We start from the raw sequence: 25,000 nt of genomic DNA, 5'->3' as shown, positions 1-25,000 counted from the left end.
TGATGAACACATTAAAATTAGTCACACCCGAGCTAAGTCGTTTCTTACAAGTTATGTCTAGGTACGTATGATACAAGACCAAAAGCAAAACATAGCTCACTGCAGTTCACCTAATGGTTCTTGAATGACGAATAAGTGTGTTATATATAGTTCAAGTGAACCCATATTCTCCTTATCCAATTTAATTTGTCTTTGAACAAAAACAGCCCATCATTAAAATGAAAAAAAAAAATAAAGGCCTTGCTTCTAAAGTTTTTCAACAACTGGAAACGTATTGACGCAGCTACTGTATGCTGGAAACACTGTACACACGGCACGCATCCCTTTTCATTATATCTGCAACGAAAATGAAGTTATTCCCCAAAGGAATACATGGACACTCTTATTAAAACTTTTTAAAAATGCACCAGCATTAACCATTGCACATGAAGAGGAACACACAGGATCAAGTACTGTATTACAAATGACAACATCAACTGCACCCATATCTATTTCTCAAGGTTCCCCCTGTGACCTTATGACATCGCCCCCAACAGAACAGCCCCACCCCTCATGCTCTATATCCTTGACTGGATTGGTGGAGGCCCCCTCCTGCTGGTCCAATCGGCTGCCAGTATCCAGGGCTGGCTGTGGGGTCTCTATAAATAAACCTTGCTGGTGTCCTGCTGTCTCAGCAGCCCTTCCCACCATGCACCTCTCCCATCCATACACACAGCTGACTAAACTAAACACAGCTGCCAGCAGCCACTCCCCCCCGTAACCTGGGCAACCAGCAAGCTCCACCCAATCAGGTGCCCTGGCCAACTGCTGAGCAGCAGCCAGGAGCCCCATACACCCCCCCCCTCCCCCCTGTCTCTCTCACTCTCCTGCAAAAAGTGCTGAAGCTGTCCCGTGCAAGTCCCTGTAAGGACAAAACACGCGGCCCAGCAAGCCCCTTGCAGACTTCCTGCCCAAAGTTGGGTATCCATCTCTATGCAGAGAGCGATACAGGGACAGGCAAACAATAGATTCACACCACAAAGCAAGGAAGAGGGGGAACGGTGAGGTCATTCACCTGCAGGGCTGCCTCCAAGAGCAGATGCAATGGTTTCTATTTTTAAATGGAAACCATGCAAGTTAACAGCTTGGGTACAAAAAGAAAGAAACTAAAAAACAAACAAACAATCACGCCAGCTTTTATTGTTCTATACAGTATGACTTAAAAAGAATGCGTCTGTCCCTTAATGTTAAAGATCTTTTCAGGTTTTCTGACCGGTTTTGGAAAGTTGAACTGATTATTAAATGAAAATGTGATATTTTATTTATATATATATATAAGGAGTAGTAGATCGTTACACCATTAACTCTGAAGCACATTAATCGATTTGCAGCTAACCATCAAAAACCCACAAGCACCGCCACTTCCTGTTTTCAAACACACTTTCCCTTGACAAAGGTATATTAAACATATCGAAATGTTGGGAAGTTTGCGCTTTTGAACATATATAAATATACAGTAACTTCAAATATAACCAAATGCAAAGAAATAGGAACTTCATTTACAGCCTCTTAGATGGGTGGCCCAGAGACTGGAGAGTTCAGAAGGTCAGTGCACAAAAATGCACAACAGAGCCCAGGGTCTTGAAGATAGCTGGAGGGGGGTGAAAACATCTTGTACCATCCCTATTTCAACATAATCTCTGCAGATAGTAGTGCTATACGGCCCTTAAACCCTGCTGTATTGTGCAGCTCTTTCCACTGTATAAAGGCATCACCAAGCTGGGACAAACACAGACCATAATTAAACCAGCGATTAAGAAAGGTGGCAGTATAGAAACCTTTTAGTCCCAAAATTTCATATCACCATCTCATTTCGAGGAGCTCTCCGCTAAATCATTCGTTTTCAGCCCAAACACCCCAATCTGTGAGAGAAACCTTTCGGATGCTGCGAGATCAGATTTGGGAACATGTGTAGAGATCCAAGTGGAGTAAACAGAACAGGTTTGACAGCACCCTTCTGTACAACGCAGACACAAAGACAGGAGTCAGGCAACGTGAAAACCGATGGTTTAATGCAGAGGTTCTCAAGCCCAGTCCTGGGGAGTCCCTCTGGTTTCCATTCCAGCTCTCAAATACTGAACTAGACCCTTCATTGAACTCATAATATTGCTTAATTAGATCTTTGTATTGATTTTCAGCACTTGAACAGTTGCAAAGTTCAAGTTACTTTCACATTCCTTCATGCATGTCCCTTATTAAGCTGTAGTGTATAAGATGTACACTTTTACCCCCTTTTCCTTTATGTTTGGGGAAGTCCATTTTGAAACTTTCTCTACCACTGCACCCTGCCCTTGGTTTCAGAACTGAAGATGCCAGTTCTCTGGTTTAAGCACATTAAGACATGGACACTGCAAATACCGTAATTTCGCTATACAAACAGTTAAAGCTGGGTTCATATTCCTGTGAACAAAGTGAAGGAAAATAACATTCTTGACTGAAACCCCTTTTTATTCAACATCCTGTACTTCACATTGTCTGAGCTTTCTGTGAACCGAATATACTGTATTTTGCCAATGCTTTTAAAAGGTGACACAGAATACAAGTTTCAATACCGTGATATTAAGGTTACCATGACTTTTTAACTAAACCATTATAAATGTAGTTATAATTAAATCATTACTGTTTAGTTGGTAAAGAAGTGTTGTTTAAAACGACTTGCCCTTGTAATGCAGAGAGCAGCTCAGAGTACGCTGCTCAGGACAGGATTAATGATCACAAAATGATGGATCAAAATAGCTGAGTGGTGCTGATCCATATCAGCACCAAAAAAAACCCACAGAGCTGTTCTGTGGATCTGTCACCACGGCCGAACCCTGCACATGTTTCAATGCTGTGGGATGGCATAAAATGCCATTATATATAAATTCAAAACACATCTGAAAAATCAAAAGTACCAAATTGCATTAAGCATGCCAGAATGGGGCAAGAAAACGGATTTCAAAGACTTGTCACTCCTTTAAAAAGAACAAGTCTTCTATGTGATGCTGTACCTGCAACTCTGTGGATCAACAGTATCCCTTCATTTATGGCACCTGAATAAATAAGAGTAGCCAAGGCACTTGCTTGTCCCTGCTGCAAACGCCAGCACTGGCAAGCGCCCACACCACCTGAACTTTAGACTGCAAGTTCAAGCTGAGTCAGACACTGGTTATTAATAAAGACCATCTGGGTTTGTCCTGCATCGAACAGCAACAGAGGTCTAATTCAAGCCCTGGCTCATTCGCTGGGCTTCCAGGCGATAGGCCATGAGAGAAAACGAGCAGTCCTCTGCTCGAATCACAAACCCACACCGCCTCTCTCCCAGTCCCTCGGCTCCAGCCAATACATCTCAGAGCTGCCCTGCATTTAAAAAAAAAAAATCTGTACTTCACTCTTAATGACACAGGCTTACTGAACTTGGAGCAGCCAAATCAGGAACAGGAAACAGAAAACCTGAATCTTTTGTTTAGTCAAACCGCTGCCTGCGAAGCACGTTGGAATCTGAACTTTTACCAAAGCGCAAACCGGTGCGTCAAACTTGCTGAAAAGACAGGCCAAGTTTAAGATAACAGCCTCTCACACTCACACACTCCCCCAGATTCTTGGCGTCCGTTGTCGTGTCAAGCAAAGAACAGAAAACCAGAAGCAGGGTTCGTATTCCTGGAAAGCACAGGAAAAGCAATGTCAGCGCTGCTCAAACACTTCCACTTTCTCCTTCTAGAGAGCAAGCACTCTCCCATCGAGTTTCTGATTCTCAAAATTAAGGTAAAATACATTTTATTCTGCATAATTCCACTCTGCACCATTCTCACAACCCATTTTAACAAGCCCTCGCCCCTGTCTACAAGATCTGATCTAATCCAGCAGGATATTGCATCTCAACCCAGACCACTTACTAAGAGAGACAAAATCCAGGAACTGACAGAACAACACTGCCAGGGCCTTGTCTTATCACACATCAGTTTCCGTACTAGTTCCCCTCCAAATGAAAGCTGCCAGTCTTGACGTCATGTTTCAGATTTAGAGCATTTCCACTGATCACATGTCTTTCTACACTGGGTACCGTCTCTGTGGGCCAGAGACTTCTTGGGGGGGGGGGGGGGGGGGGGGGGGGGGGTCTGGAGGTCCAGAATGAAGAAATAACTGCTCCACTGAAAGTAAGCATACAGTAGGCATGTTAAAAGGGCTGGAAAACGTGAAATTAAGGAGTGCACCCGCAGTAGTGCATGTGTGGAAAGTATACACAGGGATTTGCTTTGCTCTTTCCATTTATGTTTCAAAACCACTTGTCCAGCAAATTAAAAAGCTGCTTCAAAATGATCAGAGAAAGAGACACTAGAGCAGATATGCAGAGCAGTGGCTGGCAGGCTGGCACACTCTCAGGTACAAGATATTAATACCACAACTAAAAGGAGTCTTGCAAAACAAGCATCTCAAAACAGATTTCATCACTGTCAAATGTTGTGCAACATAAAAGACCATTTTCCTGTCAAAACAAGCTCTATTTCTGTTTGAGCTACTGGCTCTTATATACTGTCCAGCAGAGAGACACCACCTGTTTTTTGGAGCTCATTAGATTGGGGCTCCACACTGGGCTGTTCCTTGATTTTCATATAAACACTCCACCCTTCTCTCTCAGAAAGAGGACTGCCTTGATATACTGTAAAAAATAACACTAAAAAAAATAGAGCATGTTTACTGTTTAACTTCCCAGCAGATGGGCGGATTGGTGAAAGCAACCTTTGTTATTCCTTTCTGCAACATCCTTCACTACACAGTGATGGGAATAAGACTGCCACTGCATGGCAGTTTGATCAATTCCTGGCTTTACTATAATGAGACACACCCGAGCTTGTTACCTAGAACACTGCAATAGGAGTCTAATTTCAATCACAGCTATGGAACTATAAAAAAATAATAAATCGATGCAACTTTTTTTTTCCTTTAAAACAGGCTTTGATATTAAATCAAATCTATTTTAAAAATGACTAAAAACTGCCAGTGCGCTCAAAGCAAGACGTTTACCTGAACCACACAGAAAAAGGAAATGAACCTTGGAGCACAGCACAGCAGGCAGACCAGGAAAGCCAGTTCAAGTTTTGCTATGACGAGATGTCGTGTCATTTTCTGATTTCGCAACTACAGCTGCTAATTGTTTATTTACTTTCTCCGCAGCTGCGTGGCTTTGTGTGTGTGTGTGTGTGTGTGTGTGTGTGTGTGTGTGTGTGTGTGTGTGTGTGTGTGTGTGTGTGTGTGTGTGTGTGTGTGTGTGTGTGTGTGGTGTGTGTGTGTGTGTGTGTGGGGGGGGGGGGGGGGGGGCGACAGACATCAGGGTTCATCAGCAGCATCAGGAGGATCTCCCCCTCAAGGTTATCACAACTTGAGCTTTGGACCAAACATGAGGAGCCAGCGTGGACGGGGAGACACTTGTGCACACACTGGCACAAGAAACTGCATGTTTTGATCTACTTTTACAACAACTGAGATTAGTCAAAGAGAAACAAAACTAGTGCCCCACAGACACAAGTCCACGATCCAATTAAAAAAAAAATAGAAAGCTTGGGAACAGCTACAATCAGACTCAATGGTAAAAGACTGACACAGCCATCAATAATCAGCAGGTGATGTATTAAACACAGCATCAATAAAAAAAAAAATAAATAAAACAAGGGAAGGAAAATTGAGATTAATGAGGACTTAAAAGCTACACAGCAGTGGGAAAGTTCTTTACAATTACAACTCATCATCAGTTTTCAAGTGACCAAACCTGCAGCATGTTAAAAAGGTAAGGTCACACAGCCTGAAAAGGAAATCCATTGTGGCGAGAGTCCCAGCACAAGGTGTTGTGTGGCAGCTACAAAATACTCTGCTACTTGGGAGGACTGCTGCCACTTTGTGTGCGCTTGCAGCTGGCTACTGGTATCCAACACAGGCAAGTAACAGGAATCTTTTCAGCCCAGGCTGTGGCAAGCAGGCTACATCACACAAAACAAAGCACGCTGCAGCCGGCGCACGGTCCTGTGCTGCTCTGCTTTCGTAGGGTCCTGAAACTACAATGACACATCGCTTCTGAATTGCACATGTGCCATGGTCCTGTACTCGCTTCCAGTATGCAACACAAAAGGTCTTTTATACACACTCGCACAGTGCCAAGCCAAGAGCACGAGCCATTCCGAGTTTTATAAGACCGGTTTCCCGCTTTCTATCATTTTACCAGTCTGTAAAACCACTGGAGCTTTGTGTAGCAAAACAGCTGAACATTTGCTGTACAAGTCGCCATCTATAAATGTTTTTATTTATTTTTTTTATTTTTAAACTCTACCTCAAACATTTCCCTGATCGTATAATTAATTGAGTTTTGCTATTATGTTCCCCCTCCCCTCCAAACCATGACACCCACTCCTATTAGCCTGTGCACTGGACACACCTAAGGTCACTTCCTATAGCAACCATAAACTGGGGCTGACTGGGTCCTGATTCATATCTCAGATGGCAAACCCCAAGCTGCTGTCTGTAGAGCTCTATTAGATGGCGACACATTCAGACTGGGTCCCGCATTCAACCAATGCTGACCAACCCTTGGCACAAAACTACAGCCCAGTCAAGTTGGGTCACTGAAAAACTCAATGCAAAATATTACCTAAACAGAAACCTCCTATCCCAGCATTTACAATCTCATTTCTTTCAAACAAATCAGCAAAAGCTATCTTGTGTTGGAACACTGTGGATATGATCCCAATAAAAGATAAGAAGTTTGCATAGGTTTTATATCAAATTTGCAAACCACAAAAATCATTCATCTTTAGCTGCCAGCAATAAAAAAAAAAAAAAGTTCATTGATTAAAAAAAAATAGAAGGCAGTTTGGAGCTGGGACCTCGAGCAGGTGTGATGCAAACACCTACTGTGAGAGGTTGATCAGAAGATGACAATGATTTAAAAGCCACCAGATGTAACCCACCGATCAGCCTACACCTAACCAAACGCTTCGCCACAACGCACCTGGTTGCATCCTGTACTCAAAAGCCCCAGGGAGGCGCGCTCAGCGCCTCTGAACTTAGGAAGGCAAACACCAAGGTCACTGAGACCAAAACCAAAAGTTTTGCAGCAACACCCTAGAATGAAGTCATTTTGCTTCATAAAGATCGAAGGAAATCTGCTGAATAACAATCTTACTGTTAACATACTGAATTGCATACCGCCGCTTTGTAGTTGTCCCCCCCCCCCCATGTACTTAAAACACATTGAAAAATATATATGAAGTTACCAGCTTGTAGGAAAGAGCTACTCTGCAGTGCTGTACCTCCAATAGGAATTCATTGTAAATATCCCAACAGATTACTACAGGATCAATCTGAAAGTAAACCCGCCTTTCACACAGTGCAGCGACGTCGTTTCCTGAGCTTGGCACAGATCACTGTATAACCCCCTACTGCTGCAGCATCAGACGCAGGTCTGTTTGGCTAACAAGCGGTGACGGGATATGCAGGTTACCAGGGGAGCACAAAACAAAATGACGTCAATTGCGGGACAAGTTAAAAGGCTAAAAAAGGTGCATACTAACTTCTGGAGTTCTTCCTAAGCAGATGGGACGGGGGGAGATAGCGGCTGGGCTCCTGGTTGCCGGTCCATTTTGTCTGTAGCATTGCCAGCCTTCTCTGGGAAGAAGACGGCTCCTCTTCCACACTAGAGGTGATCACCATTGGAATCGTTTATTGTTGACAGTATCCCGACACACACAAAAATTAAAATGCAATGCAAATCAAACTGCAATCCACTGGAGACCGTTTAAGAGAGTACCGAACAGAACAGTCAAAAAGTCTTCGGAACAAAACGTGCAAATACATCCACTGGAAACGAGCAAGGCAGTCCAGGCGAGTGAGTTTGTTTGTAAAGTTTTTTCCCCCCCAATCTGAACAGATGTCTTGTCTCCTGAGTTTGAGCAGCGGTGGCAAAAAAAAGGCACCGAAATTTCAAAAGTTCAGCTTGTGCGGTTCATCCGTGTTCAGGGACTCTAAGGCAAACGATTACTTGAAGTTCAGGCAACAGCGCTTCTTTGCATGTGCGTTGAAAAAATAAATATATATAGACTTGTTTTTATTATTATTTGGTTGCTGACATCGAAATCATAACTTCATTCACAGCTTAGGAGTACAGGCAGTACACTGTGCGCTTCGTCTACACAGCATAGTTTAATGGAAGCGGCTTGTACGGTTTCTTAGGCGTGCGTTGCGGTGACGGGAGAAATGGTTAGCAGAAAGCGGCACAAGAAAAACGTTGGCCGGGGTTTCTCGATTTCTTCTGAACTGCACTGACCCGCCCAGTCACTTCTAGCGAAGATATAAAAACAGCGAACGGATCGAGTTAGCTTCCTGGCAGATAAACTTAACACACACAATATATATCTTGCGGAGTTTGTAATTCAACTTTGTCAACAGATGTCCATTGCTGACCTTAGACCCCGACAGGTTTTTTTTTTTTTAATGATCGGTTGTGGTCCGAATGACAAGTCCGGTCTCCCCCCTCCCTCTCCTTGATCAATAACAAACAACAACACACACACACACACTCTCTCTCCTCCAGCGAAAAAGAAACAGGAAGCGAGCACACAAACACACACCCTCAGGCTGCAGCTAGCGATTATTCAACCAGAGAAACCATGAGAAATCCGCAACAACTAAGCAAAACACCGCTCACACCCGCAAAGAAAACAAAAAAATAATAAAATAGAAAAACGAATGGTATTAATGCACCGGCGGTGGTTTTATATACTCTTAAGTAAAGCGATTGAAACTGGCTTTAAAAGATGAGACTCCGCTCTCCTGTCTTCGAGTTTGGTTTGTAGCTCATTAAGAGGAAATAGTTGCCACACAACAAAATATATACCGTAAATAAACAAATTAAATACTATTTACGGTATATATTTCATCCAGTTAACATGACGGCATTTGCATTTCTAGTTATTGCACATTTGACGTTTTCAATAATAATAACAACAATAATCACAATGCAAGCCGTTTCTGTTTTCTGATAAATGGGTTTTAAGCAGTAAAGGAAAGTCGGGCCCGAGTCTTGTTCACTTGTGCCTGTCCTTCTGAACGTGTTTCCAAAATAAATCCTCTTTGTATATTCACTAGCGTTTTCCCACGGCTGTCCGTTTCAAATCCACTGTGTTGCAGTCTCTCGGCGGTCCCGAGGAGCGCCTGCCCCGGCCAGTCCCCGCAGTTCAGTCGGCTTGCTGGTGCTGACGCCCGCACCTCTTCGGCCTCTTTGCAGTTTCCGTCACGCTGAGCGCTTACTCCTTTCCTATCTCCTCCTGCCCCTTTCCAGACCCTCTCCCGCCTGCCTGCCTTCCTTCCTTCCTTCCTTCTCGGTTTGTTGTTAATGTTTTCCCCGACACCCTAGCTCATATTCGCCGCTTTCCCCCAGTGTTCACTCCCCTGGTTTGACTCGCTCTGCCCGGCTGCGATCCACACCCAGGAACGCTCCACCGTTTGAAGAAAAGGGGGGGTTGGGCTTTTGAGATAAAATATTTAAAACGATTCCTTTCGCATAACTCCCGCGTCATGGCTCATAATTAAAAACAGCCCTGCAACTTTTCAGGTTAAGAAAGTACGTCAGCTTCGTGAGCAGGTTTTTTTTTTTTTTTTTAAATCTATATTTTTATTTTACTGCAAACCTTGTTTAAACCCCACCCCTGTCAAGTACAGTTGCGCCGTCCAGCCGCTCCTCTCCATTTATAGTAACCTAGCAGATATATATAGAGAGATAGGCTCGAAGCGCGCCCCTGCGGGCTCGTCCCCGAGTGCGCGTCCACGGCGCAGAGCTCGTGCTCGCGAGGGTACCCCCGTCGCGTGAATATATATATATATATATATATATATAATATATATATATATATATATATATAGATATAGATAGAGATATATATTATAATTATATATATATTAAATGATATGTAAATCAAACATAGTCCATCAGGAAAAAATTGTTGCAACTCTGCTGCCAAGGTTAGGTCACGGGCAGGCTCAATCACACTGTCGCGCGTTGATTGTTGAATGTCACACACAATCAGTCAGTCACACAGTTTTGTTTTATTAAATGCAATTAAACTCGATATTACTGTAGCCCGGAAAATGTCACTAAATGTGTAAAACACTTGAGGAGGGCATTTTCAATACGCTTTGAAATACCCGCATCAAGCACGCAACATCTATACTACAAGAATGCAAGGACCGTGTTAAAAAAGCACCAGCCCCTGATTCCACGGGCTACTGTGTTGCTTAAATTATAGTAACATTGTAGGGTTTGCAACAAAATTGCGCAAATGTTACCAGCTCCATTCTTTCCATGGCTTAGAACATGTTACACGAGCTAGTACCCTATCGCAGGAACCGTGTGCTTAACGTGTCCATTTACTAGCTGGTCTTGTGCTAAAGCGCGTCTCTCGTTTCTGTGTGTGTGTGTGTGTGTGCGCGCGCGCACACACACACACACACACACACACACACACACACACACACTCCTCTCTCTCTCTCTCTCTCTCTCTCTCTCTCTCTCTCTCTCTCTCTCTCTGGCTGCGCGGGCTCGTCACTTCAATGTCACCGCCCACCGCTTTGCGCGTCCCCGCGGCTGTTGCTACCCGACGCCAAGGCAACTTCTTCCCGATTGGCGGAATCTGCCGCAAGCCGGTGGCACGGATTGGGCACTGGGGGGGAAGGTGGGCGGAGAGAAGCGGTACATACACGCCCCGCCCCCCCCCCCCCGCAGCCCAGGGGAGAGTGACGTGCTGTGGACAGGGGATAGAGTTCAGCTAGCTGCCGATAACCGAGGGGGACAATGAAACAATTGAATGACTGGCCAAGCATTGCGACAGAGCAATGGAATAGCCTGTTATTTCATACTGCTTACCCATGGCAGTATACCCTTCTCAATATTTAATATAGTTAGGGCAAACGCCGCAGTTAAAATAACATTCAATTTAAAAAAAAAAAACAAGATTTCAGCACCATAAAAAATGTTGTTTCTGGACAAATTAAGCTACGATATTTATTGCTAGAAACGAAAATGTATACAAATGCCACAACAACTAAAACGGCAATATAACACGAGTTCATGTTAGATAAAAAAAAATTAAAAAGTGAATTAGATTTAATGATATAACGTAAGCATTAAGTTCGACCTGTCTCTTAATAGATCACAACTGTTTTAAAGAGCTTCCTGTCCAGAAATACAACTGGGGGAAATAAAGCGCACTCCTAATAACGTCAGGCCTGTTCTGCTTTGTAAATAAATACAATGTATGAATGTGCTGCTGTAGGGAATATCAAACCCTCGCCTCCCCAATCACGTTAGTTCAGTATTTACATTCAAAACACGCCGTTGGGACAATATTATCAATGGTTTTGAGCTACAAACAAAAGTTGTTGTTTTTTAACTTTGAGGTATATTTTTCTCAACGCAGACTCAAGCGACTCTGAATTAATAATAAAGGCAGATCCATCTTTAAAAAGAGAACAGCCGCTTTTATTGTGCAAATATCATTTGATTCTTCATTCTTTTGACGCTCTTTAAAAAAAAATAAAAAAATAAAAGGGGATTATCGTACCCCTAGTTCCAGGGCAGGTGAGCGGCATGACGTCATGGCTTGCGAATTCCGCATGACTCGTGGAATGGCTGAAAATGCATAATCGGTGACGCGCACAGAGACGAGATAACACAAGGGCTGAAATAAATAAAAGTCACCGCTGAGTGAGAGAGCAGGAGCGATTACAAACCGGGATTAACCCAGTCACACTCTCCTGGCGGCGGCTGATCCATTTGGCTCAGTTGCTGGGTTTCTATCTCGGGATATCCTCGTGTAACAGCATTAAAAGGGATATACAGTGCTAATGCATGCGTGTACCAGGCTGCGTTTCTGCATGCTGCTGGTAATGAACTAGTCGGAAGCAGACGCTACATCGGTATTAATCTCACCAATCACACGTATAGCGTTGCCATTGCGTAAACTAGGAAGGGGGTCAGCGATGGTGAAGGTGTAACATTAAATAAAAACACGTACAAAGCGTTTTCCAAAGTTATGTGTTACCGTTGGCACATTTCCAAAATCGACACCTACCCCGGAGCGCGCAACTGTACTGCACCGTATTGCACGCTACTTGCAGACATCAGACATGCTTAGCACGTCTGTTTACCGGTATTGGGCACTGCACCTTTTAAAAAAGTGCGCGCTGTCTAACGCTGCGTGTGATCTGTATGCGTCTTTGCTTGTAATGTAAGCTGCTGAGTATCTATGCTATGCGCGCCGCTGCTTCCCTGTGTGTGACTCGGCTCCAGTAAATCACGTTTGCAGCTTCCAGACACTCGGATTAAAATGAAGCAAGAATCAGGGCTCGCGTGCCTGCAGCAAATTCCACCCGGCAACACAACACTCTGCCATGGCAACAGGCCCGCGATTGGCCGAGGCCGCGGTTTGAAATGACCAATGGGAGGGCCAGCAGCGGGTGATGTCTGTTGCTAGGTGAACATGACGCAGAGGGAAGATAAAGCGAACTAAACCAGGAGACAGACCGGGGGAGGAGAAGAAAAGAGGGTACGGGAATGACAAAAACGCTACTGGGAGGTTTATATTAGAAAGACGAACTTTGTTGGGCGATTTAAAAGTCAGAACTAACCCCTCTCCTCCCTTCCAGTAACTGAGTAAAAATACACGGCTGTACTGCTCCATTTCACCCGGTTTATTCACAGGCAGAAAATCCAAATATACCCACAGTGAGCGAAGCCAGCATTTTCCACTGGCGCGCCGCCAATACATAGGCAAAGAAAACTCGTCAACTAAATAAAGTTACACAGCGCCGTTTGACCCCTGACCGCTACAATACTTTCTTAAATACATGGTTAACGTGGAATAATAACCCATTTTTAAGTGCATGATCACAACACTTATTTATAAATTTGCACCGTTTTTTTTAGTTTAAACAACGTAACCTATCAATCCAGAATGTTAAGTCTAAAACTTTTACCAAGTACTCAAAATAATTTGCTCATAAATCATTAAGAATGGCACTCCTTACCCAAAGCTTTTCATTTGCTTCACACAAGCCACAAAATAGCCATTTGGTCAGACTGACAGTGTCCTTCAACGAGTACGAAACTACAGTTGAAACACGCAAAACTGTTTATTTTATAAAAAGTTGGAAGGGACCCCACGATATCTTAGACAAAATAAATTATGGGTAATCTTACAAGGCTCACCCTAAATTAAATCTGTTAACACAATTTAAAAAAAAAAAAAAAAGGTCAGGAGTCAGGCAAACATCACTGCTTCACCCAAGAAAACATGTTGCAGGTGAAACAAGAGTTGTGTTCAAGTTAAGGCCTTTCAAAATCACTGTTCACGTCTCAGATTCCACCCTTACATTCTCAAGCGGATGTTTATATCTCATCCGAAGGCTGCTTTGACCTTTTGGCCCCGCGTTGAGACACGTCCAAACTTTCGGAATCGCCAGGACGAACCGTATCTAGGTTGAAGGCCAAGGTCTTCAAAACACACGTGGCAAGTTTGAAGGCCCGCAGGTAGCGTGTCGTCTCAATTGGGTTACTAGGGTCCCCTCCAACCCCAGTATGAACAAATGAAAACATAAAATCCATGATTTTCTTGAATGGGTGGAGGGGTTGGTGGTCTTTTTTATATGTCTTTACAAACACTTGTTTAACTTACAAGAAATGTATTTAAAAAGATAATTTAATAAGCAGTGGTAATATATGGACTACGACACAATGCATTCTTGGTAAACACAACAAACATTGCTTAATTAAAAGTTATGTCAACTATTTTAAAAATCACTGCAATAAGCTGATCTGAAGAGGAGAAAAATCATTATCTATGCTCAATAATGAGAACATTATCTCAGCGTACATATCAGTAACAGCGTGCATTTCAGTAACTGCTCAAAATCACACTCATCTTCAGTGAGAGTTGCTATCCTGAAGAAATCGCACGATGACGGAGCTACAGGATCAATTTCTCCCAATTGGCCGAAGACCAAAAGGGATCAAAGAGCACGTGTTTCCAAATGAGAGCAGGCTTTCGTGTTTGCAGAGCGCCCAAGTAAGCAAGCTGTTTCTGGTGCCTGCTGGGCATCGCATTCATATGAAACTTCTACCCACCGAACACAAACATTCTTTGAATGCCTGAAATAGTTGAGGGTTTGTGAACTGAGACGTTGCAGAGGGAACTAACCCAGTAAAGAAATATGACAGCCATATTGACGTCACGAGGTTATTGGATGTGTGGTCACCTGCTCCATACTAGTGTGGCATTTAACACTGACCCTGCAGCATTAGTGTGCTCTTCTCCCCAACTAAAAGTTTACCTCTGACTCGATCTGGTAAAAAAAAAAAGACTCCTGAGAAGGTCTGTGGTGTTTAAAAGCTGTTCACTGATTTGCTAAGTGTGTAATATATATATATATAATTTTAATTAAATGTTACCATCACCCTCTTCTTTAATATATATGTTACACGTTTCAAGATTTCATTCTGGACCCAATCTGTGCAAGTTAGAAACTCTGGACATATTTCAAATACACCACAATAGATGATTGGTACCCGTCTTGTAGATCACACTGTTTGATTGCAGCTTGTCCACGCACTACAATGAAATCAACAGCTAGCCAGAGAGCAAAAATATAGTCATCACAAAAGAGGGTGGGAACAGTGACAATGCTGCTGACAAGAACAGGGAGGCATCTCGTGTGACAATGCTGCTGACAAGAACAGGGAGGCATCTCTTTTGAGGGCGCTTCCCGTTAGTCCAGACTAACATTTCTAGATGCAATCTGGTTATGGATGCAGTCCGTGTTATATTACTTGCTCCATTGTGAGCATTTCTTTAACATACAAAGTTATGACTGAAAGAAAACTAAAAACGTGAACAACAAGACCATCCCGGTGAATTTCATCACCACATTCCACCGAAAGGATCTAAATAAACAGCGCTAAGGTGCAACCAGCAAGCAGGCTACTCCAGGAGCATCTGACAACAAATGCCCAAGTACAGTCGTCAATACCAAGAGTCTCCAATACCTTAGCAAATCAAGAGTCACTTTGCAGTGAAGGAGTAGGACATGGCCTGCATTCACACAATGGGAAGGAACTGCTAGTGTCGACAAACATGTTGCAGCTTCCTCAAATCTGGCCTTTTATAAGAGCAACCAACCAAACGGCCAGAACTAATAGGAGGTCACTAGGACGCTCAGAACAGATGGTGAAAAGTAGTAAAAATGTTTTAAAATATATATTGCATTGATTTTTGATTCTGATGAAGTACAGGTAAATGGTGTGTTACCAATGGATAGGCATTGATTTTCCCCAACTGCTTCTTCCCCTTCCCAGCATTTCCTATGAATGTTCTTATCCCAGTCTCTGGGTGTATTCCAAGTGGGATAATAAAAGGAGGGCCGAATGTCTGTCGGGGGGGGGGGGGGGGGGGTTACTGGAGGCCAGCAAATGGAAATTAAAATAGCCACAAATATGACAGGCTCCTGCACCTGGTAACAGAACAAATGATCATGAGCAGCTTTTTGAAGAATGTCTATTTTTAACTAAACACATTAAAAGTAATGTTATAATTACCAGGTCCACCTCGCTGCTAATAAGTCCTTGTGTATTTTCACTGTGTGTGGCCCTTTTTTTTTGTTTTTTTTTTTTTTTTTTTTTTTATTTTTGTTCCCACCCCGATATGATTATTCATCTTTCATAGATTCCCCCCCCCCCCCCCCCGTGGTTGTTTAATCCACCTCATGTTGATACTTGATGCATGTTGATGCCAGATTGTGGCATCTTTATAAATCACTCCCCATGCAAGGGTTGTCTGAAGGGGAAAAGGGTTACAGGACAAACAAAAAAAAAGTTTTCTAACTTTGGAGTTATCCTAGAAGTCAATGGCAGGCTTGTCCTGTCCCCAGCACTTCGAAACGCGCGACTCAAAACAAATCAGGTGCCAGCGCGATCGTACGCATGCCAACTCTACTTAAACAGGGATTCATCCCTCTGTGGTCACCCAATCTGAAACCAATAAAAGACTTATTCGTGTCAGGCAAGACTAAACGAGCTGGTTAACTCCTGTAATAAGCCCAACGATTTCAAAGGCAGATATTATTAGAAGGAATTGCAGGACAGCTGTGGGACTGAAGAACCCCAACAGGTGTAAACGCTTCTGAGCTATGCTGCAGGTGCCGTACTCCATCTCGCTGCAAGACTACAGCAGTCGGTAGCCCTACAACTGGCATTGTGTTACCATTAATAATGCCTTATCTTTTAGTATCTGCTCCCGTGGCCATTCTGAGTGGTTTCTGTGAAGTTGCAGGACAGGGCGCTAGGAAACAAAGCGATTCGCTTTAGTCATCCAGGACTGAAAGCAGCTGAACTGGCATTGAAAATAAGGGTCAGCTCCTGATGCTTCACCTCTAGGGACGCACTGCCTCCTAGTGTGTGCTACGCATCCCGCCTGGCTATAAAATCCTACACACACAAGCAGTTTAAAAAAAAGCCTACTATCACTTGAGCAACAGTGCCTCCTATGTACTATGAATCCCGAGCGAGAGATGGCCGGCTGATCTTGCGTCACAAAACACCAGTAACTTAACCCACGTGCCAGCCAGCGAGGGCAACACCCAAGCAACATACAGGGCTATTCGGTGCCCCCACCCCCCATAGGATATGCTAATAATAAGGGAGTCAGTTCCGGTACTAAAGCAGCTTTCAATATCCTCACAATACATTGCTGAACGTTTATATAGAGTTTAGCCTCTTATCAGAAATCAGATAGTTGTGTGTGTGTTAAAAAAAAAAAAAAATGTAATACTTATATTTTTTAAATTATTTATTTATATTAGCAGTTTCAAAATATCATGTTTAAAATAAGACACGTCAGCTTATTATAATGTTATGTGCTTGTGAACCTGCTTGCCACTGTGTTACCCAGATCTAAACAGGCAAACTAGTGCTACTAAAAATTAACAAGTTACATTTTTTAAAGATGGTCAATATGGTGTTGAAAAGTAACAACTTTTCCAAATATGTAATAAGTGGCGCTAGACAGTTAAATACAAAATAAATCTCAATGGCTACTGAGGATTAAACATTACTCATCTATAAAAGAGAGACGTCTTTCTTCATCAGACGTTTATTAATGAACCTGGATAGAATGTAGTGCCCAAGCTGTCAGCAGATGAAATTTAAATCTGATTTTTTTTTTCTTTTTTTCTAGAACATATTCATCCTATATGCACATCATAGTGTGTGATTAACCATTTTTAAGTCTGGCATAATCTCTCGCAGCTTTGCTATCTAAATTCTCACTCTTCAGTTTTTAACTTTCACAGAAGAGCATGAGGTACAGAAGAGATGAAGATGCCTTGCTCTCCAGTGATCTCCTTCTTCAGGACTATAATCCCAAAGCCTATTTACACTGTACGCTATACTTTAAATTCTCACGTTCAAGCTTTGCAAAGTTTTTCCTCAAAGTCATCTTGTGCATGCAGAAACCTGAGTGAACTTCAATGCAAACCACTGCAGATGCTCAAAGACAAAAGCAGCTTCAAATATTACTTACAGCTGTGACCAAAAGTTTTGCATCACCTAGAATTTTAGGATTGAGACATAATTATAAAAAATGATATGGAGATAGATATAAAGAACATAATTTAGATATTTCATTTAGCAGAATGTAATCAAAGAAACTACAAAATGATATCGCAAAAGTCCAATAACGAAAGCCGCAACAGTAGTACAGTAGTATTTCAAGTTAGATTTCGAAATGTCACATTTTTCAATTTGTCAGTTTTTTGTTAAGTATATGGGGGGGACTATGAAGCATTATGTAATTCAATATGTTAACGCAACATTATTCAGCAGGTTTCATTCGACATGTTATGAAGCAAAATGAGTTCATTCGACAGGGCGATGCAAATCTTCTGTCCGTCTCTGTAGGCGAAGGACGTTTTACACAGGTTTCGTTTCTGGAATTTGCGGCCGCCCCAGCGCTACTTGGGAGCTGGGTGCGGCAGAGAACCAAAGGCACGCCTGGCAGAGCTCCCTTTCAGTCTGCAGGTTTTAAAATTACAGCCTCATCATTGCTTCCCAATGCAGCGCTGCTGCTGCTGCTGTAGCCACTGCTTCCCAAACAGGCAGCAGTGACCCACTTAGAGCTCCTGTGAACAGCCTGTGGCGTGCTGACCCATTCTCCTCAGTTGCTGCTCAGCGCTGGCTGGGTGCGTGCGTTCATTTCCCCAACACAGCATCCTCACCCAGCTGATTGTATGGAAGCTGTGTGGATTTGCTCAAGCTGCCCTTGATAAAGTAAAGCTCAGCGCCACTTCATTCATCACAGTGTATGTAAAACAATAAGGAAGTAAAAATCCAAACTGCAATAAAGCATTCCTTAAAAATGGCAACACAGAAACTGAACGGAAAACAGGAAATGCATGTCGAATAACAAACGACAACAGCAACAACAACAACAAACAACCCAGTGCTTCACATCCTCCTTTTTCAAGTCACCTCCGTTTCAGCACATTGAACATGCCTAAAATCAGCCTTCCTACTCTGCTGGTCTGTGCTGCTATTTAGTACCACGAGGCGAGAAGACAGAGAGTAATTCCATGTAGCACCTTTCAATCCTATTGCTGCATTTTAATCTATAATAATAATAACAACAACAACAACAACAACAACAACAACAGTCATTTCAATTCCATTATTAATATTACCTTTGCTTCAAGCAGGCTTAAATGTGTTCCTGGCTACTGCTGCAGCAGTGCGATGCAAACACAGCACCAAGGATAGCAGCCTGCAGCTCTGAGGCCAGCAGTCCAACACCTGAACACACAAGCAAGTTGTGAATGGAGGGAGATATTAGGACTTTGTACCTCAACACACACACACACACACACACACAATTACAGCACGTGCAAGCTAAGACAACAGGGCCAATTAAGTTACTTCAAATACAAAATGAGATTTAAATTCTATACAGTACTAACTCCCCCCACCCCGGTCACAGCCTCCGCTGTCTCACAGAACGATGCCGGGTCCTGCCCTGGGTAGGTTCCGACCCGGGTAGAGCATGCCGGTGTGAAAGAGGCTTTAGAGTGCAGGGAGTTTGCAATGACAGCTTTTGTTGTTTCAGAAACTTTATTAGGAAGAAATGTTGTTCTTCTACTTGCTTTCTGTTTTATTGTGGGCCACTCCTGCATCACACACACACACACTCACAAAACAGCTTTTAAAGAGGCCAGCAAAAATAAAAAAAGCTACTGAAAATTACACATAAAGCGATATTAGAATTACATAATATCAACAATTAGGCATAACTTCTCCATTCTAACCATACGTTACAGATCCCTTTTGAGTGTGTGGCTTACAAACAGGAGAAAGAGTTTTGTGAAAAACTAAAAAAGTGTTTCTTTTTCTCCTAACCTCACAACTTCTATAAACCCCCAACTCCACTGGCCACAAGCCTGCCACAATCTACAGGCAAATCAACACAAAAAGTGAATCTGCCTGTATAAGCTAACTTTGTCATTGGCCCTACTGGCTCACAAAAAGTGGCAGGAGATTTGTCAACCTTGCTTCAGCACTAAAAGCAGTTTTTAGCAAGTTCCACCGAACACTATCCCCCTGCCCTGTGCCTTGATAATCACTTTACAGACGTGGAGAAAACGGGTTAAGATCAAAACCTCTGCCAAAAAAAAACTCCACCCCCCCACGTCTTAAAGATGTTGAACTGTTTTCAAATACAATGAATCTCTGTCCAGTCTGACCAGTGCTAAACTGTATCAGGCACAACCATCACTAAAAGAGACTTCACAGCACTGTAAGTTACTCATGCTCCTTCCAAATACATAAATACAGACATAAATAAATAAATAACGATGCAGTCAAAGCTTCAGTTCAGCACCACAGCAAAAAGCCGTTCCAGCACTGGAACTTATTGTATTAAAAATATATTTTTTTTAAAAGACACACAGCAAAACACAACATATTCACCAGGCCCTTTTACAGAAACAGGTCTCACTTGTCAATAACGCTGATAAACAGACATCACATCATTTTTTTGTATTCTCCCAACACCAAAATCAACCGACAACGATTTTTTTTTTTTTTTTTTTTTTTTTAAAAACGACGGGGTATTTCATCCTTTACCAGCATGCAACCAGGTCTAGTGGGGGTTAGTTTTGAATTCATCATTCGCTAAAAATTAAAACTGGGGCCCATTTAAGAACAGAGAGATCAGTCAATGGTAGAAGTGCTATTAGCACAGCTAGTTTGAAATTAAAGTAAATTAGGGCTGAATGCATTGGCGCTGCAGTGTAGCAACTACAGCACAGTTAATGCAGCGGTTATCCCATTCACTGCACACGTATATCCATCTTCACCCACAGCACCTTTTGATCGATTATTTTGCACCGGTGTTCTGGAAGTGACAGCGCCGGCTTGCCCTCCCCCCAGCCCGGCCTGTGCAAATCCGACCCCCGCCGAAACGCACTGGGGAGGGAGGCAGCAAACACGGCCACTTCAACCCGGTTGGGAAATGAAATAAATCGGGTATGCTTACTGACCTCAGGCGGCGATTCGGTTCTGGCGGCCCGGACCGGCCATCACTATTCCTGCCTCAGCAGCGAGTGAGTTCGGGTCCCGGTTTGAAGACCCGCTTATTTGGGTTCGGGTCCCGGATGCTTTTTTGAAATAGACTTTTTTTTTTTAATCCACCCCCCAGCCAAGAGTTATCCTGACCTGACGCAGCGGCAACACTCTCAACCGGCGCGGCACTGGCAGCGGCGGCAGGCGGAGGCTGGGGAGGTGCAGTACCCGCGTCTCTCTCTCTCTCTCCCCGGGAACCTCTCTTGCCTCCTACCGGGGTACCGGTATCGAAGGAGGGGTTGTTAAGGGGGTTGTTGTCGCGATATACAGTAGTTAGCCCCCCCGCCCCCGATAGTCTCGTTCACAAGGCTGGCGGGGTCTGCCCGGCTAGCGCGCTCCCGGCCTCAGGCTCGCTCCTGGTTTTTTTTTTTTTCAGTAGTAACACAAAATGGCTGCCAAAACAAACCGGCGGCGGCAAAGCAACGGTCACCGCAGCCCCGGGAAACCACCGCGAAACGCGGATTTAAAAGATGGAAAAGAATCAAGACTGACATTAAAAATAAAATAATAAATACAATTACATTTTAAAAAAATCTAAAATACACGTTTCTATTTTAATGAAACACATATTATCGCCTGCAATATTAAATCGTGTACGTACGTTTAACGCCGAAAATCGTATCGTTTCTTTCAGTTTTGCCTTTTGAATTTATTGCAAAAGAAAACAAATGTTATTTTATCTATCTATATATATTATATATATATATATATATATATATATATATATATATATATACCGGTTTTATGTTTTTATGTTTGTATATATAAAATGTGTGTGGGTGTTTTATTAAAATGTCGTTTTCTGGGTGGTAAACAATTAATTTAAAAAACTTTTTTTTTTTCTTAATTTAAATGTCGTTTTAAAAGTTCTGTTTTTTAAATTTCCCGCCGCCAGAGCGCGCGCGGTTGCGTGACGGTGAGGCCCACTGCTCGTTCACTTTCACAAAATGGCGTTTGCCGCTGAGGCTTGGAAGTCTTGAAGCTGTTGGTATTGCTTTGTGAAAAGTAGATTACATTCAAAACACTTGTGGTGAATTAAAATGGAAAAAAAAAAAAAAAAACACAATATACTCTTCTGATGCGAATACGTTTCACGGTTGTTGTCGAATAAATATTTTTTATTTACACTTCTGCCCGGGTTTCGAGTGCGTTCACTTTCTAAAATGGCGCAGTGAAGTTATATGCCGCTGTGGCGGCTGTTTTTGTTATTATTTAACGAGGATATTTATTAAGCTGTATATTATCACGATGACAGATTAACCAAGTAACTTACTTCCATACCCCATTTGGATCCATCTTTACCTGGTCCATTGTAAGCATTGCTGTTTGACATTTAATTTTCCACAAATAGCATTGAAGATCTCGGCTACACACTGAAAAACACAACTAAACTAGCATTTTCATTATATATATATATATATATATATATATATATATATATATATATATATATTTAAACAAAAAAAACACAACCCATTTTATTATTCATTGCCTTCTGTAGTTTGTATTTTCAACAATAAAAAGTGTTGTATTCCTCCATCCACACATTACACTGTACACTGACTGGTACAGGTGCGTTAGGTGCTCAATGTTGAGTGTGTTGAGCCCCAGACAAGTCAACCAGCAGTTACCAGTCAGTACTGGAAGATGCAGAATTACACCCAGTAATGCATTTAATTTTTAATGGAATTGCATTTTGATAAATTGCATTAATATGCTGACCTGTGTTACACTGTCTGTATTACCTGCAATATGGACTTTAGAGAAAAATAAAATAGATGTTATTTGCATGTAAACAGACCACACCATTCCAGACTCATTTCCACAGACGATTTTACCTGTTTAGAAATACTAAGAAACACTTGAATTCAAATGATAGATGTTTCAACTGGTACCATTCTTCCAAATTGAAAAAAAAAAAAAAAAAAAGTCAGAAACATTGGTCACTGCAGTATTTCTATATTTTGAAGTACTGAACACTCTGTGCTACATTTAGAAACACTACAGAAGGAAACAACTTCAAAACGACCAAATGCCTCAACTATACGAAATCAGCCGGAAGACGGATTGAAACACAACACTTTGAAATGTTTGTCTTTGAATTTCAGTTTAGTATTTCTGAAATGACTAGACACAAGCGTCTAGGATTCATTCCAAAAACCGACACAGAACTGCCTTAGTGAAGAGAGCTGCATTGCGTGCTAAGCCTGAACTATCCCAAAGAAAACAGAGTCACATGGTAACCCCATTTCAAACCAGGTGTGTGAATATTCCAGTATTTGTCCCGACAATATGAATCAATGACATTTTCCCACGTAGACAGAAATAAAATTAAAAAAAAAAAATACAAGTTTAGTTATTTTAATAAAAAATAAAACAAAAAACAATACAGCATACAAATGATCAGGACATGAACATGTTGCAAAATCCCAATTCTTTCCTCTCTCCAGTCATTCAGCTTGCCAGCTTCCTTAAGAGTAGTCTAACTCTAAACTGGTCATTCATCACTTTTAATTGAAGAGTAAAGTCTTATCTAAAGCAGACACAAGGGCCTGGGTTTAATCAATATTATGGCGCCCGCCATAATTATAAAAATACAGCACCCGCCATAGAATTGGATTTAATTCAGGTCCTGGTAGGCAAAGCATGAAAAAACAACATTAAAATCACTTACAATGAAAAAGAATCTAACTAAAAAAATTTCCATAACTGTTTACAAAATTGTACTTTTAGTGGCTTTCTTTATTAAATTAAAAAATATCAACAATCCTAAATGTCTTATATACGTGAAGGGAAAAGAAATTAAAGGCCAGGGTGACACCGCTAGCCCTGAAAACGGTCCATTTTTGGCACCTCCCGAGTTTCCAAACGGGTCAGTGATGCCACCCCTCCCTCCTTATGGTCTCCGTGCCAGGGGAGCGCTGGCAGCGCCAGGGTTTAAAGTTCATAACGTTTTTTTTTTTTTTTTTTTTTCAGGAGCTTCATTTCTTCTGCTTAGGTGGTGGCCTACAAAACAGAACAAAAATTAGTCAACTAAGCCACAGGCAAAAATTAAACATTCAGGGTGGATTTCATGACCAATTCTTGCTCGGTCAACTTCACATGCCCTGTGCTCGACAGTTAAACTCAGAGAAGCCGCAGATTTTGAAACTAAAGCCAAGGTGCCCCTGCCTACCTGTAGACTCCCACGACCACAGCGTGGTCCCTCTCGTAGGGCTCCAGCGTGAGCTGCTCCTGGGGCTTCATGTTCTCCTGAGTCATCTTCTTCACCTCAGCCGCAAACACTGCTTCCGGGGCTGCAGTCGAGTCGATACAGTTCGCCTGGGGGGGGGGGGCGGCAAAGCCGTGTCAGGAAAGAGGGTGCGCAATTCACAACACTGACGAAATCACCATGAAAGAGGTTTTGCTGCACAATCCCTGGTCCTGGAGCGTTGTGTGCCACTCCAGGTTTAATAGTCAGTGATATTCTGAAACTACCTCAGTGTTTGGATGGAGGTTTAATGAATCTACTTAGAACAGGGTTAGCGATCTAGCGTGTAGCATTACACCCATGCACAGTGACAAACACACAATATTTAAAACAATCCCAAAATGCACTGCAATTAACTTATTCCTAAACTAAACTGCTGCTGCTGCGGGAGGGTGTAATACTTTCCTACAAGCCACCCACCCCACCCAAAACGTTTAATCTGCAGCTGTAACCAGCACTGCAGCAGCTCGCAGTACCTTGATGGAGATGACGAAGTGGCCTCCGTTCTTCAGGAAGTTGTGCGCATTGAGGGCGACGATCCTGGTCTGGTCAGGCTGAGCAACGTCCGCGAAGATCACATCCACCATGCCTGGAGAGAGGAGAGACCCCAGCGTCACTGACCCACATGCGGGTGCAACGAGACCCCAGCGTCACTGACCCACACGCGGGTGCAACGAGACCCCAGCGTCACTGACCCACACGCGGGTGCAACGAGACCCCAGCGTCACTGACCCACACGCGGGTGCAACGAGACCCCCCCCCCCCCCACCTACCCTGATCATTAGTTATCCTGGAACTGTCAGTCTGCGAGTGTGGACTCCTCTCCCCTCCCCTCTCAGTCTCTTACCCACGAGCATCCTGTACTTGTGTGGGTGTCGGGCATCTTCAATGATGGGGATGATGTTGGTTCTCTTCTTGGCCACGTTGAGGAGGTCTCTGCCAGACCTGTGAGAGAACTCCACTGCGTACACCAGCCCCTCCTATCACAGAAGAGACCATCCGTCACACACAGCTGGCACCAAACCACA

The 25,000-nt window shown here is 42.9% G+C and overlaps 2 protein-coding genes across 4 annotated transcripts in view; both read right to left on the bottom strand.

Moving 5' to 3' along the window:
- LOC121304129 (dual specificity tyrosine-phosphorylation-regulated kinase 1B-like) overlaps positions 1-21,059 on the bottom strand; it is a 40,250-nt gene extending 19,191 nt beyond the window's left edge. The window contains exon 1 of one of the 3 annotated variants that reach the window (XM_041235096.1): positions 20,816-21,059. Coding sequence is in view for 1 of the 3 variants with exons in the window: in XM_041235093.1 (XP_041091027.1) it covers positions 7,581-7,719 (139 nt within the window). In the remaining 2 variants the exon portion in view is untranslated. The other 2 variants (XM_041235095.1, XM_041235093.1) reach the window with 2 other exon arrangements.
- Positions 21,060-23,069: 2,010 nt separating this feature from the next.
- Positions 23,070-25,000, bottom strand: part of LOC121304150 (rRNA 2'-O-methyltransferase fibrillarin-like) — a 3,306-nt gene continuing 1,375 nt past the window's right edge. The window contains exons 2-5 of the mRNA XM_041235115.1: positions 24,820-24,952; positions 24,449-24,561; positions 23,898-24,043; positions 23,070-23,728 (exon numbers count right to left, since the gene is read on the bottom strand). Coding sequence (XP_041091049.1) covers positions 23,704-23,728; positions 23,898-24,043; positions 24,449-24,561; positions 24,820-24,952 — 417 coding nt within the window. The 3' untranslated portion in view covers positions 23,070-23,703. The remainder of the gene's footprint in view (positions 23,729-23,897; positions 24,044-24,448; positions 24,562-24,819; positions 24,953-25,000) is intronic.

Source organism: Polyodon spathula, chromosome 37, assembly GCF_017654505.1.
Source record: "Polyodon spathula isolate WHYD16114869_AA chromosome 37, ASM1765450v1, whole genome shotgun sequence".
Lineage (NCBI taxonomy): Eukaryota > Metazoa > Chordata > Actinopteri > Acipenseriformes > Polyodontidae > Polyodon > Polyodon spathula.
This window is presented reverse-complemented; position numbering and strand designations above follow the sequence as displayed.